General features: G+C 33.0%; 1 protein-coding gene and 1 pseudogene across 1 annotated transcript; both read left to right on the top strand.

The window, feature by feature from the left end:
• Positions 1–2,365: 2,365 nt before the first annotated feature.
• Positions 2,366–7,445, top strand: LOC136223999 (receptor-like protein EIX2). The gene has a single exon (XM_066012199.1). It carries the CDS (start codon positions 2,382–2,384, stop codon positions 4,788–4,790), a length of 2,409 nt encoding a protein of 802 aa, XP_065868271.1. The 5' UTR covers positions 2,366–2,381; the 3' UTR covers positions 4,791–7,445.
• A 10,541-nt stretch (positions 7,446–17,986) lies between these two features.
• LOC136222826 (receptor-like protein EIX2) lies at positions 17,987–20,826 on the top strand (annotated as a pseudogene).
• The last annotated feature ends 272 nt before the right edge of the window (positions 20,827–21,098 follow it).

Consider the following 21,098-nt stretch of genomic DNA (forward strand, 5'->3'; position numbering starts at 1 on the left):
GTACGATCTGTACTGTTGTTTCTTCTTTCTCATTCTCTGGCGATCTCAATTCTAGGTCATCGGAAACTTCTTGGATCCGCCACATTGCTCTGATACCATATTAACTTTCTATGAATTAAGATAGAAAAGAAGAGAAAGGATTTCTGTTATTGAATGAATAAAAAACAAAACAGAGATTACAAGTATTTATATACAGAAGCAATTAAAACCTAGCAACTTGACTTTCATATAATGTCAATAATACCCTCATTCATTTCTGCATATTACTAACTATAATTCAACAATTTCCAATTGCGTTTTTGACTTTATATTTCGTATATCCCATTTTCAATCTACAAAAGAGTATATTAGCATTAGTTGTGCAGTTTTTATTTATAAATTATTCTCTGTGGATTTCAAGTTTCATATCAAGTCTTTATAGAATTTATCAATCAATTAAGGATTTGAGAGGAAAATTTTAATTTTGTTAATGTTTTTCTATATTAAAAGTTAAGGGGGTATTTGATTGCTCCTTTTCATACTTATGATTGCCTTAATTTCAAAATGGAAAGTTTTATGTGTTTGGTTGAAGATCTCGTGTTTGCCTTTTACACCTGAAAAGTACTATCATTTTACAAAAGCAGAAAATTTGGAAAAACAGTTTTTTCTAAGAGCAAACAACAAACTGTAGCAAACAGTAAACAACAGCATCAAACAGTAGATAAACCAAAATAAACTAAAAATTTAATAATTTTTAGAGAATTTTTTTAAACTTCGGTTTAACTCCGATTAGCCTTCGATTGAACCTTAAAACCTTAACTCTTTTATCATTACCAATTACTTTTATTTGTCCGATTTTAATAACCATGATAATGTTAAATCATAGGCCTAAGATTTTTGAAAAAGTAAGGTTTACTTTGTTTTTTCTACCATTAGATGAGATTACTTTGTCAAAGTTCAAAAACAAAGTAAGCATAGCCTAACCCTAAATTTAATGGGATAAGGTACCAAAATAGGCCTAAGATTTTTGGGGAAGTACCAATTTAGGCGCAACGTTCAAAATAGATTCAATATAGGCTTAACGTTTACAACATAATACCAATTTAGGCTTAACGTTTACAATATAGCATAAATTTAGGTCTCACGTACAAAATAGCACTAATATAGGCTTAACGTTTACAAAATAATACGAGTTTAAGCTTAACGTTTATAAAATATATACAATTTAAGCTAAACGTCATAACTAAATTAACCATATTATTATTATTTTCCTATTAACTTTATATGTTATCTTATTGTTCTTCTCCAAAAATCTTAGGCCTAAATTGATGCTATATTGTAAACGTTAGGGCGGAACGGGACAATTATTGAATGGGCATGTCTCAAAGGCTTGCTGTCCCACACGAATTCATTCGCTACCTTCCAGGAACTTACCAATATTTGTGTTTTATTCACTAAGATTGATGGGTAAATTACACCCATGGCCACTGAATTTTGTTTTTTTAATAATATGACTACTGAACTTTAAAATTTAATATAAAAGTCACTCAACTTTATACTTTTTAATACCGATGACCACTTAATTTTAACTAACTCATCAAAATAACCGTTAACAGTCTCAAAATGAAAACATTTAAGAATTAAAGTTATTCAGAACGACATTTACCATGAAACTGTATTTTTTATTTTTCAAAACCACATTTTTTGAAGTTTTCTCTCTCTAAAAATTCATTCTCTCTCATAACCAAACACCACCTAAATGACATCAAAACGAAAATTTTCAAGAATTAAAATTCCTTACAGTATCATTAACTCTTCGAATTTTTTATTTTGAGGCCGTCAATAATCGTTTAAAAAATTTATAGCTCAATGATTTTACCATTAATTATTGAAGTTTAACGGCCACAATATTAAAATGGTAAAACTCAATGGGCATGGGTGTAATTTACCCACAATGAGAATGATAAATCAATAGCAACGAGAACCTCGTTTTATTGAGTAGTCATATTTCAACATTCTTTCTTTCACATGTGTTGGTCATAAAGACTTTGACAAAATATGCTTAAAAACAAAAGACTTTTACAGCAAAATATTCCTATATTTTAATGTTAAATAGCCATCCTTTCTCACCTTTAAAAACAATGGGCTAAGGTGCAAAAATACCCCTAACGTTTTGGTCAGCAATTTTACCCTTAACGTCTAAAGTGGTGCAATTTTACCCCTAACGTTGGAAGCCACGTTGATAAATTGGGTCAATTTCAGACACTATTATAAAACACAGATATTTTTATTCATTATTCTGCACCGCATAATAATTCGTTCTAAAAAAACAAGGATTAATGTTTTTTTAATGTTAAATAGCCATCCTTTCTCACCTTTAAAAAAATATATTCTTATCAACAATGGCTTCTACTTGTGTTTGTGCAACTAATTTCATTCTCTTCTTCTTTTTCATAGCAAGCCTTTGTTCCGGGGGTTGCATTGAGAGCGAGAAAAATGCTCTTTTACAGTTTAAAGATGGTCTTTCCGATCCTTCTAATCGTCTTTCTGATTGGGTTTCTGACGGATCTGACTGTTGCAGTTGGATCGGAGTCGTCTGCAGCAACGTTACTTTTCATGTCCTTGAGCTTTATCTCAGAACTCTTTCTTTTGAAGAATATTATGGTCCTGATCCTGATTATTTAAAGCACAAAGAATATGAAGAATACCGTAGGAAGTTAACATTGGGTGGAAAGGTGAGTTCTTCTTTGCTTCAATTGAAACATTTGAGCTACTTGGATCTGAGCTACAATGATTTTGGAGGTATTTCTATTCCTAAATTCTTTGGTTATTTGCACAATTTAAGATATCTTAACCTCTCTGATGCTGGATTTGGAGGAATGGTTCCTTCTCAGCTTGGAAATCTCTCCAATTTACAATATCTCAACCTTGGAGAGATGTATGATCTTTATGTTGAGAATTTAGATTGGGTTTCTAGTCTTTCTTCTTTGGAATTTCTAGATATGAGCTATGTGAACCTTAGTCAATCTTTTGATTGGTTAAAAGTGATCAAATCAGTTTCTTCTTTACTTGAATTGCACTTGTCAAGTTGTAGCCTTTCCGTTTTCAATCCTACACATCTTCCTAGTCTCAACCTATCTTCTCTTTTGGTCCTTGATCTCTCAACTAATTCTTTTAGAGGTCCAATTCCAAATGAGTTTCAAAATATGACTTCTTCTTTCCTTAGGGAACTCGATTTGTCTTGGAATTATTTTAATTCTTCCATACCTGACTGGTTATATGATTTAACCCAACTTCAAATCCTCAACCTCAGAAGAAATCAATTGCAAGGTCAAATTTCAAGTGGCATTGGAAACTTGACATCTCTCATTACCATTGACTTGTCATACAATCGTGAACTTGAATTTGAAAAAGAAATTCCAAACTCATTTAAACATTTCTGCAATTTGAAGTCACTCCATCTTTCAACCATCAAATTGAACCAAGAAGTGAATGACATCTTGGAAATTTTATTGTCAGGATGTGTTTCCGATGGGCTACCATCATTAACTTTGGATAGTTGTGAGTTATCTGGTCAATTGACACATGATCTCAACTATTTCAGGAATCTTATTACCTTCTATATATCATATAATTCAATCTCTGGTCCAATTCCTTTGTCTTTGGGAGAAATGAATTCCTTAAAACGTGTAGACCTTAGCAATAACAAATTGGAGGGTGAGGTTTCTCATCTCCACTTTGCAAAACTCACAAGGTTGGTTGATTTTGATGCATCTGGGAATAACATTGCATTGAGAGTTAGCTCCAATTGGATTCCTCCTCTTCAACTTCAAATTCTTGGTTTAGGATCTTGGCAAGTTGGATCTCAATTCCCTAAGTGGCTTCGTCTATTAAAGCATTTGATATATTTGGATTTATCCAACTCTGGGATTTCAACTCCAATTCCGTTTTGGTTTTGGGATTCATTCCAAAATTATATATATTTAACCTTTTCTCGTAACCAAATGCATGGTTCCATTCCAAATATCCCTTTTGCTAGTGGAGTATTTCCAGTGATTGATTTGAGTTCCAATAATTTCAGTGGACCGATACCTTATTTTTCTCCAAATGTCATTGCATTAGATCTCTCCAATAATTCATTTTCGGGATCTATCTTTAAATTTTTATGCAACAAGATAAACCAAGAAAAGCAAATGCGATTTCTTAATCTTGAAAGGAACTTCCTGCATGGTGAGATACCAGATTGTTGGAGCAGTTGGAAAAATTTGGCAGCACTAAAATTAAGTAACAACAAGTTTAGCGGCAATATTCCCAACTCTATTGGAATTCTAAGTTTCCTTGAATCACCCCACCTTCACAATAATAATCTCTCAGGCGAAATACCTTCGACAATTCAAAACTGTAAAAATTTGTGCATGCTTGATTTTAGTGAAAACAATTTGGTCGGAAGCATTCCAACATGGATCGGAGATGGATTTGCTAATTGGAGCATTCTCATCTTACATGAAAATAAGTTTGATGGCTACATACCTAAGGAGTTATGTCATTTGGTTTCATTACACATCTTGGACCTTGCTCATAATGGTTTATCTGGCACAATACCAAGTTGCTTCAGTAATTTCACTAAAATGGCTATTAGGAATGATGATACAGGAGTATTTATTAAGAAATATTGTGACTGTGATGATTTTCTGTTAGCTAATAAAAATATTAAGAAATCATTGTCATTTTGGTGGTTTAATTACAAAATCAGTTCCATTAGTTACTATTTTTCACTATGTTCTGTTCCAAGGAAAATAAGTTTAATTTGAATAAATAATTCATAATTCTGAGAAATATTATTCATAATTTTTTATAAACTCTGAGAAATATTATTCATAATTTTTATTAAAACTGAAATATTGAGCAGAAAACAGCATTATCAAACAATTTTCACAAGCCTCTGAGCCTGGATCAAGGTGCGCCTGAAGGTTTTAATTGGTATTTTTTTTTTTTACTGTTTTCTGTAAAATAAATGTATTTGAAGGTATTAGAAAGCTTACAACAGACAGCATTGCTCCTTGTTCTGAACTTACTATGAAACGAAAATGCAATTGGCTTGGCGGTGTCTCCTGGTCCTCAAATAAACCCGATGATAAAGTGTCGTAGCAATTCAACATTATAGACTGCCCAAAGAAGCTGGATGAAAAAGAACCAACATTAAAATGAATTTTTTAAATATTGAGTTACGTTGTTCGTACATTTCGTGTTCGTTTCTTTTTTCATTTGAAGGATATTTCCAAATTTGAAGGTTAAACAGTTTCCTATCAAAACTTTCCTCAATTCCTCCCTTTAATAACCATCCATACACATCTGCTTCAACCAAAGTCTTACTAGCATAATTACTACTAGCAAAATTATAAAAAACATTACGCGCTAATTGAATTGATAGGGTTTTCGGAAATTAATCAGGGATTAAACATGTTTTTATTTTGTATTTTAAAATTTTTAATAAATAAATTATTATAAATACAATTAAAATATAAATTATACTATATAAAAATAATAATATAAAACATTTAAGATAGAAAACATATATAATTTAATATTTGTTACATTAGTGTTCTAAAAATTAAAAAATTATCAATAAAATAACATTAATATCCTTAAAAATAATGTTTGATAGTTTTAGGTATTTTCTTTTAGTTTTTTTTATTTAAAATTAAAAAATTGAAATAAAAGTTAAGGGCCAAACTACTTTTTTTTTTACATGGGGCATCTAGAGCTGTCTAGATGACAAAAAAAAAAAAAAAGGTAAGCCGATTTATCCCGCTCGATTTGAGAAAATCTAGACAATGTTCTAAAAATTCCCACCTAGGCGCCCGCTAGGCTAATTTTTAGAACTATGACTACTAACAATAAATGTATAAGAAAATGAAAAAACCAATTTTCAGTTCTTTTTTTTTTCCTTCTTGGAACCAATTTTCCTTCTTGAGAAAATTCTATGGATGGATGCAAAATGAAAGTTTTGGAAATTCATGGAAATTTGTAGTTGAGAAAAAATATTAAACCAATGGAGTGAAACATATGATAACTAAAAAACTGTGTGCAACGTATTCTCACGGGAATTAATTAATTACAAACTTCATTTGTATGTATTTTGTAATTAAGGAAGATGAAGCCGAGAGCTATATTATCTCTAACGTTTAAAATGATGTAATTTTACTTCTATCATTGGCGGTTAAGAGCAAATTTATCTCTAACGTCTAATGCAATTTTATTTCTGACATTTGCAATAAAAAGTAAATTTACCTCCTAATATTGGCAAGTTAAGTCAATTTAAGAAATAATTTATTAAACTGTCTTTAGTCATGAATCATGTTATTTATACTTCACATTTGCGATATTTTATCGCTCATTAGTAACAGTACAACAATATAAATAGATGTGAATTTTTTTTAACAAAAAAGTTACAAATTTATACTGTATTTTGTACTGCTTGGAAAAAATATAAATGTTTCATTGAATTTAAAAATATTAATCTTAAATTTGTCATTCAATCATTAAAAATGTGAATTTGTTTTTTTAACCAATTAATATGCAACTATTGTAAAATAAAAAACAAAATATGTCTTTTTAGAATGATTTGTAAAATTGCACTAGTTTAATCGTTATTCTTGACTATTAAAGTTAAATTTATTTTTGCAGATTATCCTTTTATTTATTTATTTTTTATCTTAATAGAGGGGATGAAACCCCGGAGAACAACAAAGAACTTTATCCTTTTATTATCGATTCATACTTATAAACACAGTATTATTTGTTGGAGATTTGAGGTGAAATGACCTTTTAGTCATTTGTCTTTACTTTTGTAACTTTATGTATCACACATTGGAAACTTATGAGATAGTTGAAAGGTTTATATTGGGTTGGGCTTTATGTGATATCAAATTGTGTTAAGTGGGTTTTACAAAATATACCACACGTGTGCGCTCGCTCGTTCGTGCGATGCCGTCCAGTCCCTTATTATTTCAGTATAACATTCATTTGGATCCCCAAACTATAGCTTCAAAATCAATTAGAATATTAAACTATCAAAATCATCAATTAGATCACTGAACTAAGTAAAAATCATTAATTGAGCCCTCATCTTAAACAAAAATCAGTAATTGAGTCCTCATAAAAAATCATTCAGTTGAATAGTTTCAGATTCTCTTCCCCAAATCCATTTTAAGCGAACACAGTGATCATTACAGTTCATGTCAATTAGTCAGAATTTCTAATTTTAAAATAACATAAACACTCAATCAATGATTTTTATTTTGTTCAAGAATTTAATTGATAATTTTATTAGTTTAAGATCCTAATTGACTTTGAAGTTGTAGTTTAGGAATCAAAATTGGTGTTATGCCTATTATTTTTGTTCTTTAAATTCTGTGTTCTTTAAACACTATTACTTTATTGTTTTTTTTGTATACCTGGACCAACGGCAGGTTTGGCTCTGCACGGGTTGAGAGTAGATTGGATAGAGCGCTCCCTTCTTCCGATTTTCATGAGTTCTGGAATAGTTACAGCAGTGCGGTCCTGGTCCGGCATCAGTCAGATCATAGCCCGATTGTTTTTAGCTGCTCAAATCAGGCCGGTTGTTACCCGCGGTTCAGATTTCAAACAATGTGGACTGATCACCCCAGCCTGAGAGGGACAATCAAAGACTTTTGGCAAGGTACACATCTCAAACTCCCGCCTATGCAGGCTCTTTGCATTAAACTTCGGCTCCTCCGCCCTATTTTACGAAAGTGGAACAGAGATGTGTTTGGAAATATCGACAATAACATTGTTGTGGCTAATGCCGAGCTTCTGAATATTCAGACTGAGATATCATCGGACGGGTTGACAAATGACCGGCATCTCCGCGAAATGCAAGCGCATGAAAGGCTCAATATTGAAATGAAAAGAAAGGAGACTTACCTGCGGGAAAAGAGCAGGGTTCGCTGGCTATACGATGGAGATAAAAATAGCGAGTTCTTTCACCGCACTGCTGCTGTCCGTTCTGCGACTCAGGGTATCAGAGCCTTACTCGTGGATGCTCAGATTACAACTGATCCAGCAAGGATTAATGAGCATGTTACTGGCTATTTCTCTGACCTGTTCAGAAACGATGCAGGCAGCCCACGAGACCTCTCCCTCATCCGCTCAACTATTCCGCGGTTGGTAACGGAGGATGAAAATAAGACACTGACAGGTTGTCCAGACCGGAAGGAGGTCAGGGAGACGGTTTTCTCAATGGATGGAAGCAGTGCACCGGGGCCGGATGGGTTTACAGGGGCCTTCTTTCAGTATTTCGGGGACATCGTTGGTGAAGATGTCTTTGCGGCAGTCCACAGTTTCTTCACTTCTGGCACGGTTTTACCCGGAATGAATTCAAGCTTAATGGTCCTCATCCCAAAAGTGGAAAATGCTGCCTCAATTGATCAGTTTCGCCCAATTGCCATGAGCAACTTTTGCTATAAAGTCATTGCCAAGATCCTTGCGGATAGGCTGTCTTCTGTGGCTTCCTGTATCATCTCCGACAACCAGTTTGGATTCATACCGGGTCGAAGCATACATCAATGCATCTCAATAGCCTCTGAAGGAACCAATATGTTGAACAAACGATGTTGTGGTGGACATATGGCAGTTAAAATTGATATCAGGAGGGCTTTTGACACGCTGGACTGGAATTTCATACTCGAAGTTCTGGACTCCTTTGGATTCTCATTGCAATTCCTTGATTGGATCCTCAACGTTCTATCCTCAGCTCGTATTTCCATTTTAACAAACTCTGGGGCAACTGGCTATTTTTAATGTTCAAGGGGCGTCAGACAAGGTGATCCTCTCTCCCCTTTACTCTTTGCAATTGCGGAGGATTTCTTAAGCAGATGGCTTTCGAGGCTGGGTGATCTGGGTGATTTAACGGCTATGAATTACTCAAGGACGACCAGGTTTCCTACCCACCTCTTGTATGGAGATGATGTGTTGCTCTTCTGTCAGGCTACAAAGGTTAATGTTAAAGCTATCAGGGATGCGTTCTCTTTCTATGGCTCTATCTCAGGGCAGATAGTAAATTGGCAGAAATCTGACATATACTTGGGCAGCCACATTACCAGGCGCAGGGGCATGGCTCTTTCTGAGTTAATCGGAATAAAACAAGGCGCTCTCCCATTCAGATACCTTGGGGTACCTCTGTTTTATGACTGCCCGCGCAATGCACATCTCCATGGTACAATGGATAAGATCATTTCCCACTTCGCTCGCTAGAAGGGATGTTGTCTTTCCATGGCGGGCCGCGCTGCACTTGTCAACTCAGTGATAACTGGGAGCTGCATTCACTCGTTTCTGGTTTATAAATGGCCCTCTTCTTTCCTCATGCATCTCTCTAAATCTATGAAGAATTTTATTTGGACAGGATCGGTTGATGGACGGAAGTTCATGTGTGTACCTTGGCGGAATTGTTGTTGGCTTTTTAAAGCAGGTGGTATCAGGATTAAGGATATTGCATCTTTTAACACGGCTCTGCTTGGTAAGCTTGCTTGGGGTATCATACAGGAGAAGTCACCTTGCTTCAACCTCCTTCGGGGTCGGTTCATAAGCTCTATTGGCTTGCCTAGAGTAGTGGTGAACTCGTCAATCTGGGGATCTGTTCGTCGGATTCATAGCCTGCTGTTAGAACACAGTACTTGGTGGATCGGCAGTGAATCAAACCTGAGCTTTTGGAATGGTCAATGGATCTCACCTACTGTCGCGGATCAAGTGGGCTTAAGTGCAGCTGCTAAACGGAAATGCAAGTCGAGGGTTAGTGACTTCCTCTCTAATAATGGCTGGCGGGACTTGCCTCCGTTGCATCCTGATATTCTGACCCGCGTCCTCAATTTCAGAACGAACACAGAGCTTGCGGACACCTGCATCTGGATGCCTTCTGTCACTGGTACTCTCTCCGCTAAGCTCTTTTATGCCTGGCTGAGACCACCGGAATTACGCCAGAGATGGTGTACCTTTATCTGGCAGCGAACCATCCCACCGTCCCGTTCTATGGTTTGTTGGCGTGAATACTTTGGTAAGCTCCCTACTCATGATAGGCTGCATCACAGGGGTATTCAGATAGTATCAAAATGTGTTCTATGCAGTAACTCTCAGGAAACAGCTGATCACTTGTTTACCAACTGTCAGTTCTCGCAGCAGATTTGGGGAGGGATCAGCAAACTCTTTGGCAGGCGGATTAACACTAATGATTCACTGGTTGTTCTGCTTAATGAAGTTGCAAAGCAGCGTTTTAGCCCTCAGATGGCCACGATATGGGCTGCGGCAATCGTTAGTGCTGTGTGGTTGATTTGGAACCTAAGAAATCACGCAATATTTGAAGATGACCCCCCAAACATATTCTCTGCGCTCCGTCGCCTCTGGGATTACATCCGGGAATCAGACAAACTCGCTACATGGGGCATGTGGAATTCGGTTTCTGAGCTTCATGTCATTCAGGAACTCAGCATTCAACAACGAACACATAGAGCCCCGAGGATCATCCCGATCTGTTGGCAGTCTCCACCGCCGGGTTGGATCAAACTGAACACGGATGCGTCGGTTTCGGGCAGTCCTGGCTCTGCTAGCGGAGGGGGTATATTGAGATCTCAGTTTGGTTTTGAGGGAGCGTTTGCTGTCCGTTTTGAGGATTGTCTTTCATATGCAGCAGAATTAAATGCAACAATTTACGGTATTGACAAGGCCTGCAACCTTGGTTGGACAAAGCTCTGGCTCGAGAGCGACTCTACATTTGTGGTCAATCTCTTTCGTAGTAGAAAGGGTCTAGTCCCATAGAGGATTCAGACGCAATGGCTTCAATGCCTTCGGCAAATCGACTCGATAACTTTCGTAGTTTCACATATTTATAGAGAGGGGAATCAGGTTGCAGATCTGCTCGCAAACTTCGCTCGAACTAGCACAAGAGAAAACTGGTGGGACACAATTCCGGATTTGTGTAATTCGGCTTACTTTTGTAATTTGAGCAAACGACTTGTTTACCGCTTTGCTTAGTTTCTTAGCTTCTGTTCTTTCAACATTCTTTGTAATTTTTTGGTTTCTCTTTAATAATATTGGTTTGGGTTTGCGGCTCGGGGTGCCAACATAGTTGGGATGTCGACCCTCTCTCATGCAGCAGGCTTTCAATCAAAAAAACTTTATTGTTTTTTAATTTTATTTGTTTGAATATCAAAATGATGGAACCCATATGCTGGATTTTCACGTGATTGATAGAGAATGATCTTGTTTTTTTATTCAAAAATAGCTTAATAAAGAAAAAGCAGATCAACGTAAATTGGGTAAAAAATCTTTATAGGGTTGCATCTTCTTCAATGAGTATGAGCTGTCATGATGTTAATGTTTCACAGTAATTCCTTATCCTTTTGTCATTTTGAGATTCCAAATAAGCTTGACAAATGTTTTCCATTGTTATTGATAGATCGTCACGTTTCAGACTTTTTCTCATCACGGATCTTTACGAAACCAGATTAAGCGAAGTGCTTTTTAGAAAACGTAGAGACAACAGTAAATACTTACATTTTTCGTACCTTTCACCATTAAAATCGTCAATAACAAAATGATAAACTGGGAAAAAAATGAAAATAACGTAGAATAACCATTTCTTCGATGGTCACAAGGAAAAAGAAATCAAGAAACGAGCAGGAACAGGAAGATGAAGAACCATGACTTCGTTTTCTTGGATTAGGAAGATGAAGAATCAAGAGATGGAGACTGGAAGAAGAGAAAGAACGGTGATGTGGAGAAATGGTGCAGATTTCGCAAAATATAAAGGAAGAGAGAAAGATCAAAGGTCGGGGGAGCAATCGTTCGCGTAAGGAAAAGAATGTGGAAGGGGAAGATGAAAGGGCGAGGGTATTTTGGAAAAGTCACACAAACATAGTCTAGATATAATGTTTTCACTCTCACTCATAACCAAACAACACCTAAATCACCATAAAACAAAAAAAAAAATTCAAGAATTAAAGTTCCTTAGAATATCATGAACTCTTAGAATTTTTTTTTGAAGCGTTCAATGATCGTTTTAAGACGTTAAGTGGCCATCAATGTTAAAAAATGTAAAGTTCTGGTCATACTGTTAAGAATTGAAGTTCAATAGCCACAATATTAAAATAAGATAAATTACACCCATGACCATTGAACTTTATCCATTTTAACATTGTGGCCACTGAACTTCAATTCTTAAAGGTATAATCACTGAACTTTAGACTTTTTAACACCGGTGACAATTCAACTTTAACTAACTCCTCAAAATGACCGTTAAAAACCTCAAAATGCATATATTTAAGAATTAAAGTTGTTCAGAACCACGTTTACCATGAAACAATATTTTTTATTTTCCAAAATCAGATTTTTGAAGTTTTCTCTCTCATAACCAAACAACACCTAAATGACTTCAAAATGAAATTTTTTAAGAATTAAGGTTCCTTAGAATATCATTAACTCTTCGAATTTTTATTTTAAGGCTGTCAACGATCGTTTTGAGGTGTTGAGTGACCATCCATATTAAAAAGTATAAAGTTCAGAAACCTTACCATTAAGAACTAACGTTCAATACTCATAATATTAAAATTGGTAAAGTTCAGTCTTTATGTAATTTACCCACAATGATAATGATCAATAAATAGCAACGCCGTTTTCTTGACATGCAAAAAGACATTTATTGAGTATTCATATTTCACATGAAAAACATCATTCTTCTTTTCACATTTGTGAGTCATAAACACCATTCTTCCTTTCACATTTGTGGGTCATAAAAGACTTTGACTAAACATTCACATGTTAAAGTATTAAATAGCAATCATTTCTCAACTTTAAAATATATTTCTATATTCATTTATAAAAAATGACTTCTACTTGTCTTACTGCTTTCATTCTCTTCTTCTTTTTCATAGCAAGTCTTTGTTCTGAGGGTTGCATTGATAGCGAGAGAAATGCTCTTTTACAATTTAAGAATGGTCTCTCTGATCCTTCTAATCGTGTGGCATGCCGGCTTAATACAATAAGCCTAGCCTATAATACTATTTCAGATTCTAACTTTAAAATAGTGAATATTAAATGTTGGTTTGGTTTATCTGATATTTGTTGTTGTTGCCATTATAGTTTGCTGTGTTAAAAGCAGAGATTCCGTACTTTTATAAAAACTACTTTTCATATATGAAAGATAAACTATTGCTTCTTAACAATACACCTAAAACTCTCATTTTCAATATGAAAAACGAAATGGAAAATAAGAGGTGAAAATGGAGTAAACAAACACCCTAAGACTACCGTTATACTAAAACAATCCGGATCGACTTGACCGGCTGAACTGGACCTGGTAGGCAAATCGGTTCGGAGGTACGTAAAATAAAACATTATTGAAACCCGTTTAAAACCCATTGAACCGATCGGTTGAACCGTTAAACCGAAAAACAAATCACGGGTTAGCTGGTTTCACGGATCAAAATTTTAGCTCTATGTTTTTAAGAAAATCACAATTTAAGGTGGATTTTACTATTATTTTTTAATAACTCGTTAATGAATTAATTACTAAATAAGTTTCTTGGGAATTTGAGAGTTTATGCATTACAAAAACTTTAGGGGGCGTTTGGTTCGCACAAGGGTAACATAATAGAATCATGAAAGGGAAACAAGGAGAAAGGAATAGAATGATGAATTTATTTCTTTGTTTGTTTCAGTTCCACAAAGGAAATGATATATCCATGATTCATTTTGTGGCTATTCGGTTCAAATGAGATAATAAACTGGAATGAAAATCAATTTATTCAACCATTAAAATCAAAAGACGATGAAACTGAAGAAACTGAAATAAAATAAATAAATAAAAATGTATAAATATTCTATTTTAAAAAGAAAATAATAATTTTAAAATAATTAAAAATAAATACCAAAACAGAATAAGATGATAAAAGAAAAATATTTGTCAAAATTATTTTTCAGGATAAAAAAATAAAAATAAATAAGTATAAGGATCAAAAGTTATATTAGTCTAGGGATAAAAAAATAAAAATAAATATAAAGATCAAAATAACAATAAGAAAGTAAAAATTAGTCAAAAAAATTGGAGAATAAATAAATAAATAATATATAAGTATAAGGATCAAAAGTAAAATTAATCTAAGGATTAAAAAAGTAAAAATAAATAAATATATGGACTAAAATAAAATTTTATAAGGAGAGTAGATGTTTAGGGGGGTTGGAGGATGAGATTAGAGGAGTTAGGGGTAAACCCAATACTAAAAAATTGTAAAAAGAATTATTGAATATATAAAACAAACAACAACAAAAGGAATGAAACCGACTCTTTCTCGTACTCTTTCCTGAAACCCCTAAAACAAACGGCTCCTTATTACTTTAATCTTTACTCATATTTTCAGTTTTTTCCATAGTGATACGCAGATATTAACTCTTTTACTTTCGAATTTATAATTCTACAATACTTAAAAAAAAATTTATAATTCAATATTTATAATTTCCAATTAAGTTTTTGATTTTATATTTCGATATATCCTATTTTCAATCTACAAAAAGTGTATTTTAAGATTAGTTGTGCAATTTTTATTCATAAATTATTCTCTTCATTTCTTGGTGGATTTCAAGTTTTATGTCGAGTCTTTATAGAATTTGTCAATCAATTAAAATTTGAGACGAAATTTTTAATTTTATTAATGTTTTCTATATTAAAAGGTTAAGGGGTGTTTGGTTGTTCTTTTTCATACTCCTAATTGCCTTTTCACTTCAAAATGAAGAGTTTTAGGTGTTTGGTCGGGACCTTCTGTTTGTCTTTTACACCTGAAAAAGTAACATTTCACAAAAGCAGTGAATCTTTGCTTTTTAGAAAAACAGTTTTTCCAACAGCAAACATCAACATCAAACAGTAAGTAAATCAAACGGGTCATAAATAAAACTAACAATTAATAATTTTTAGAGAATCTTTTAAACTTCAATTCAATTTCGGTTTAACTTCGATTGAACCTTAAACCCTTAACTCCTATCATTACTAGTTATTTTATATTTCCGGTTTCAATAACATGATAATTATCATGATAAATCATAAAGGCTTAATACATCATTTGCCTCCTGAACTTGTTAAAAAAGGTTGATTGGTCCCCAGAACTTCTAAAGTATTACAACAGCCCCCTGAATTTATATAAAATATTCATTTAGCCCCATGAAGTTGCATAAAATGTAATAAATTGATCACTCGATAGCAAAAAAAGTAAGTTAAATGCGGAAAATATATTGTGCGCGTCTTAAAAAAAGTAAAACAATTAAGATCGGGGTATTTCGGTTGTAATATTAGAGAATACAAGGTTTATAATTGAGCAAGTAATAACTTCATTTTTACTCTATTCTTGAATTCTATAATTACATTCTAAGACACGTGTACTATATTTTCCGCATTTAACTTACTTTTTTTGCAACCGAGTGATCAATTAATTATATTAATAGGGATAAGGTACTAAAATAGGCCTAAGGTTTTTAGGGAAATACCAATTTAGGCTCAGCGTTCAAAATAGTACAAGCTTAACGTTTACAACATGATATCAATTTAGGCTCAACGTTTACAATATAGCATCAATTTAGGCATCACATACAAATAGCACTAATATAGACTTAACGTTTACAAAATAATACGAATTTAAGCTTAACGTTTGCAAAATATATCCAATTTAAGTTAAACGTCATAATTAAATTAACCATATTATAGAAGACACCTTAACTTTATATGTTATCTTTTTATTTAGTTCTATTTTTTATTTATTATAATACATTAATTAGTATTCTTGCCTATTAAAGCCTTATATTTGTTTTTCATCAACCATTCCATGACTTCTAAATTACATGGCTCATGTAATATATGCAAACTAAAAGTAATTGAATATCCATAATATTTCGAAAACCGACATATATCAATATTATTTTAACTAGTTTGCATATATTACATGAGCAATGAAATTTAGTAGTCATAGAATCATCGATGAAATACAAGTATAACTTAAATTAAATTAAAATATTAAGCACTTATTTCATTTAAGTGCGTTTGATAACAATTATTTCTCCACCACTTAAATTAATAAATTAAGTTAAAAACACTTATTTTGGTAAGTCAAAATATTTAACTTAACATTTTAAGTTAAATATTATCAACTAATATTTTTATAATAATTATATCACTCAATATTTTCAGCACTTATAATATTCAGCACTTAAAATTCAGTACTTATTTTTTCAGTACTTAATTTTCAGTTTTATCAAACAGCACCTAAGATCTTAATGAATAAAAATACTAATTAATTGTATTATAATAAATAAGAATATAGAACTAAATAAAAAGATAACATAGGAAGTTAATAGGGAAAGAATATAATATGATTAATTTAATTATAACGTTTAGCTTAAATTGTATATATTTTGTAAACGTTAAGCTTAAATTCGTATTATTTTGTAAACGTTAAGCTTATATTGGTGCTATTTTGTACGTGTGGCCTAAATTGATACTATATTGTAAACGTTAAGCATAAATTGATATTATGTTGTAAACGTTAAGCCTATATTGATATTATTTTGAACGTTGAGCCTAAATTGGTACTTCTCCCAAAACCTTAACCCTATTTTGGTACCTTATCCCTATATTTTATGCAAATTCAAGAGGTTAACGAAATATTTTACACAAGTTCAAAAGGCTATCATGATATTTTAGAAATTCAAAAAACCAATTAGTCTTTTTAGACAAATTCAGAGAATAATAAAATTATCATAAAAAAATAAAATCTCAACGTGCTTTTTGTATGCGTTTTTTTTATTAAGATTAATGGGTAAATTACACCATGGCTACTGAACTTTCTCTTTTTAATAATAATATGACTACTGAACTTCAAACTTAATATAAAAGTTACTCAACTTTATACTTTTTGATATTACTAGCCACTCAATGTTAACTAACTCATCAAAATGATCGTTAACGACTGTAAAATTAAAAATATTTAAAAATTAAAGTTGTTCAAAACGACATTACCATGAAACCATATTTTTTATTTTCTAAAATCACTTTTTTTACCCTTCTCTCCCTAAAAATTCACTCCCTTTCATAACGAAACAACACCTAAATGACTTAAATTTTTTTTAAGAATAATTAACTCTTCGGATTTTTTATTTTGAGGCCGTCAACGATTGTTTTGAGATGTTAAGTGGTCACCGGTGTTCAAAAATATAAAGTTTTGTGGTCATACCGTTAAGAATTGAAGTTCAGTAGCCAAAATATTAAAATAGGATAAATTACACCCATGGCCACTGAACTTTACCCATTTTAACATTGTGGCCACTGAACTTCAATTCTTAAAGATATAGTCACTGAATTTTAGACCTTTTAACACCGGTGGCAATTCAACTTTAAGTAACTCCTCAAAATGCATATATTTAAGAATTAAAGTTGTTCAGAACGACATTTACCATGAAACCGTATTTTTTATTTTCCAAAATCACATTTTTGAAGTTTTTTCGCTATAAAAATCCACTCTCTCTCATAACCAAACAACACCTAAATGACCTCAAAACGAAAATTTTCAAAGAATTAAAGTTCCTTAGAATATATCATTAACTCTTCGAATTTTTATTTTGAGACCGCCAACAGTTGTTTTGAGGCGTTGAATGGCCACCGGTATTAAAAAATGTAAAATTCAGTAACCATATTATTAAGAATTGAAGTTCAATTGCCATAATATTAAAATTTATAAAGTTCAGTGGTCATGGGTGTAATTTGCCCACAATGATAATGATCAATCAATAGCAACGAGAGTCTCGTTTTCTTGACATGCAAAAAGACATCTATTGAGTATTCATATTTCACATGAAAAACACCATTCTTCCTTGACTAAACACTGTACATGTTAAAGTATTAAATAGCAATCATTTCTCATCATTAAAAATATATTTCTGTATTCATTTATAAAAAATGACTTCTACTTGTCTTAAGAATGGTCTCTCTGATCCTTCTAATCGTCTTTTCGATTGGGTTTCTGATGAATCTAATTGCTGCAGTTGGATCGGAATTGTTTGCAACAATATTAATGCTCGTGTTAAGGAGCTTCATCTCAGAACTCTTTCTTTTGAAGAGTTTTATGGTCCTTATTCTGATGATTCAAAGTATGAAGAATACCATAGGAAGTCAGCATTTGGTGGAAAGGTGAGTGCTTCTTTGCTTGAGTTGAAACATTTGAACTACTTGGACTTGAGCAATAATGATTTTGGAGGTATTTCGGTTCCTAAATTCTTTGGTTCCTCCTCAGCTTGGAAATCTCTCCAATTTACACTATCTCAATCTTGAAAATTACCAGTATGATCTTTATGTTGAGAATTTAAATTGGATTTCTAGTATTTCTTCTTTGGAATTTCTGGATATGACTCATGTGAACCTCAGTCAATCTTTTGATTGGTTAAAGGTGATCTATTCCCTACCTGCTTTACTTGAATTGCACTGGGTGTAGTCTTTCTATTTTCAATCCTACAAATCTTCCTAGTCTCAACTTATCTTCTCTTTTGGTCCTTGATCTCTCATTCAATTATTTTAAAGGTCCAATACCAAGTGGTCTTCAAAATCTGACTTCTCCTTTCCTTAGGGAACTCCATTTGTCTGGCAATAATTTCAATTCTTCCATACCCAACTGGTTGTATGACTTAACTCATCTGCAACTCCTCAACATAAATTTTAATCGGTTGCAAGGTCGAATTTCAAGTCGCATTGGAAACTTGACTTCTCTCATTACCCTTGACATGTCATACAATGATGAGTTTGAATTTGAAAAAGGAATTCCAAATTCATTTAGAAATTTTTGCAGTTTAAAGTCACTTGATCTTTCATATCTCAAATTGAACCAGAAAATAAATGATATCTTGGAAATTCTATCTACAGGATGTGTCTCTGATGGGCTACAATGGTTAACTTTGGCTCATTGTGAATTATCTGGTCATTTGACAGATGAAATCAGATATATGAAGAATCTTATTACCTTTGAGATATCACGTAATTCAATCTCAGGTTCAATTCCTTTATTTTTGGAACAAATGAATTCCTTAAAATATGTAGACCTTAGCAATAAAAAATCGGTGCCAGGTTCAACCTCAGGTTTCTCATCTCTACTTTGCAAATCTCATAGGGTTGGTTGGTTTTTATGCATCCGGGAATAACATTGCATTGAGAGTTAGCTCCAATTGGATTCCTCCTCTTCAACTTCGATATCTTGGTTTAGGATCATGGCAAGTTGGATCTCAATTCCCTAAGTGGCTTCGTCTATTAAAGCATTTGATAGATTTGGATTTATCCAACTCTGGGATTTCAACTCCAATTCCTTTTTGGTGTTGGGATTCTTTCCAAAATTATATATATTTAAACTTTTCTCATAACCAAGTGCATGGTTCCATTCCAAATATCCCTTTTGTTGGATTCTCGTCATTGATTTGATTTGAGTTCCAATAATTTCAATGGATCAATACCTTATTTTTCTCCAAATGTCAGTGCATTAGATCTCTCTTCATTTTCGAGATCTATCTTTAACTTTTTATGCAACAAGATGGACGAGGAAAAGCAAATGCAAGTTCTTAATCTTGAAAGAAACTTCTTTCATGGTGAGATACCAGATTGTTGGAGCATTTGGAAAATTTTGGTAAGACTAAAATTAAGCAGGTTTAGTGGCAATATTCCCAACTCAATTGGAACTCTAAGTTCCCTTAAATATCTTCACCTTCGCAATAATAATCTCTCTGGTGAAATACCATCTACAATTCAAAATTGTAAAAACTTGTTCATACTTGACTTTAGTGAAAACAATTTGGTTGGAAGCATTCCAACATGGATCGGAGATGGATTTGCTAATTTGAGCATTCTCATGTTACATGAAAATAAGTTTGATGGCTACATACCTAAGGAGCTATGTCATTTGGTTTCATTACACATCTTGGACCTTGCTCATAATGGGTTATCTGGCACAATACCAAGTTGCTTCAGTAATTTTACCAAAATGGCTATTAGGAATGATTATACAGTAGTATTTTATACTTTTACCAATGGTTTTTTATTTAGGGAGAGTGGCTTTTTAGCGATGAAGGGAAAAGTCATGGAGTATAGCACCAATCTTAGATTAGTAAGAAGTATAGATCTTTCCAACAACAATTTTTCAGGAGAAATTCCTACAGAAATAACAAACCTTGTAGAATTATTATCATTGAATTTGTCACAAAATGCTTTAACGGGAAGGATCCCCAATAACATAGGTGACATGAAAGCATTGGAAGCTATCGACTTCTCTCGCAATAAACTTTCTGGTGAAATTCCTCAGAGAGCATGTCTACCTTGACATTTCTTGGTACATTGGATCTTTCTTACAACGATTTGACAGGTAGAATTCCTTTAGGGACTCAATTGCAAAGTTTTGATTCTTCCAGTTTTATGGGCAATCAACTTTGTGGGCTTCCTCTCATTAAGAATTGTACAGTGGATAACGATGAGCCTGATTTTGAAGAAAAAGACGAGAATGAAGATGAAGTAGATATATGGTTTTACGCAAGCATGGTTTTTGGGTTTGTATTTGGATTCTGGAGTGTGGTAGGTTCTCTTGTTTTCGTCAGGAGATGGAGACACTTTTATTTTCGTTCTCTTTACAATTTAGGAGAATATTTGGTGGAATTTTTTTCATAGGTTTCATTAAAGTAAGAAAAATTTATGTTTTGCTCTATAGTATTAGTATATATGTTTTTTCTTTCTTTCTTGTAGTGATGTAATGTTGTAATTGTAATGAGTTTCTGGTACGAATATATTATGGTGAAATTACCACCATTGCATATAATGATGTAATGTTGTTATTGTGATGATTTTGTGTAATAAAAATGGAGATAAAGACTAATTTAACACTAATATTTTTAAAAAGTACAGATTTAGCATTAGCGAATGAAACAATGCAAATTGAATCCTAATGTTTTCAAGTAACATCAATTATAGCCATGCGTTATAGAAAATTAGAAAAGACTGGTTCGACTGGTATTTAACTGTCACTTCAGACCTTCCAAATATC

Source organism: Euphorbia lathyris, chromosome 3 (assembly GCF_963576675.1).
Source record: "Euphorbia lathyris chromosome 3, ddEupLath1.1, whole genome shotgun sequence".
Taxonomy (NCBI): Eukaryota; Viridiplantae; Streptophyta; class Magnoliopsida; order Malpighiales; family Euphorbiaceae; genus Euphorbia; species Euphorbia lathyris.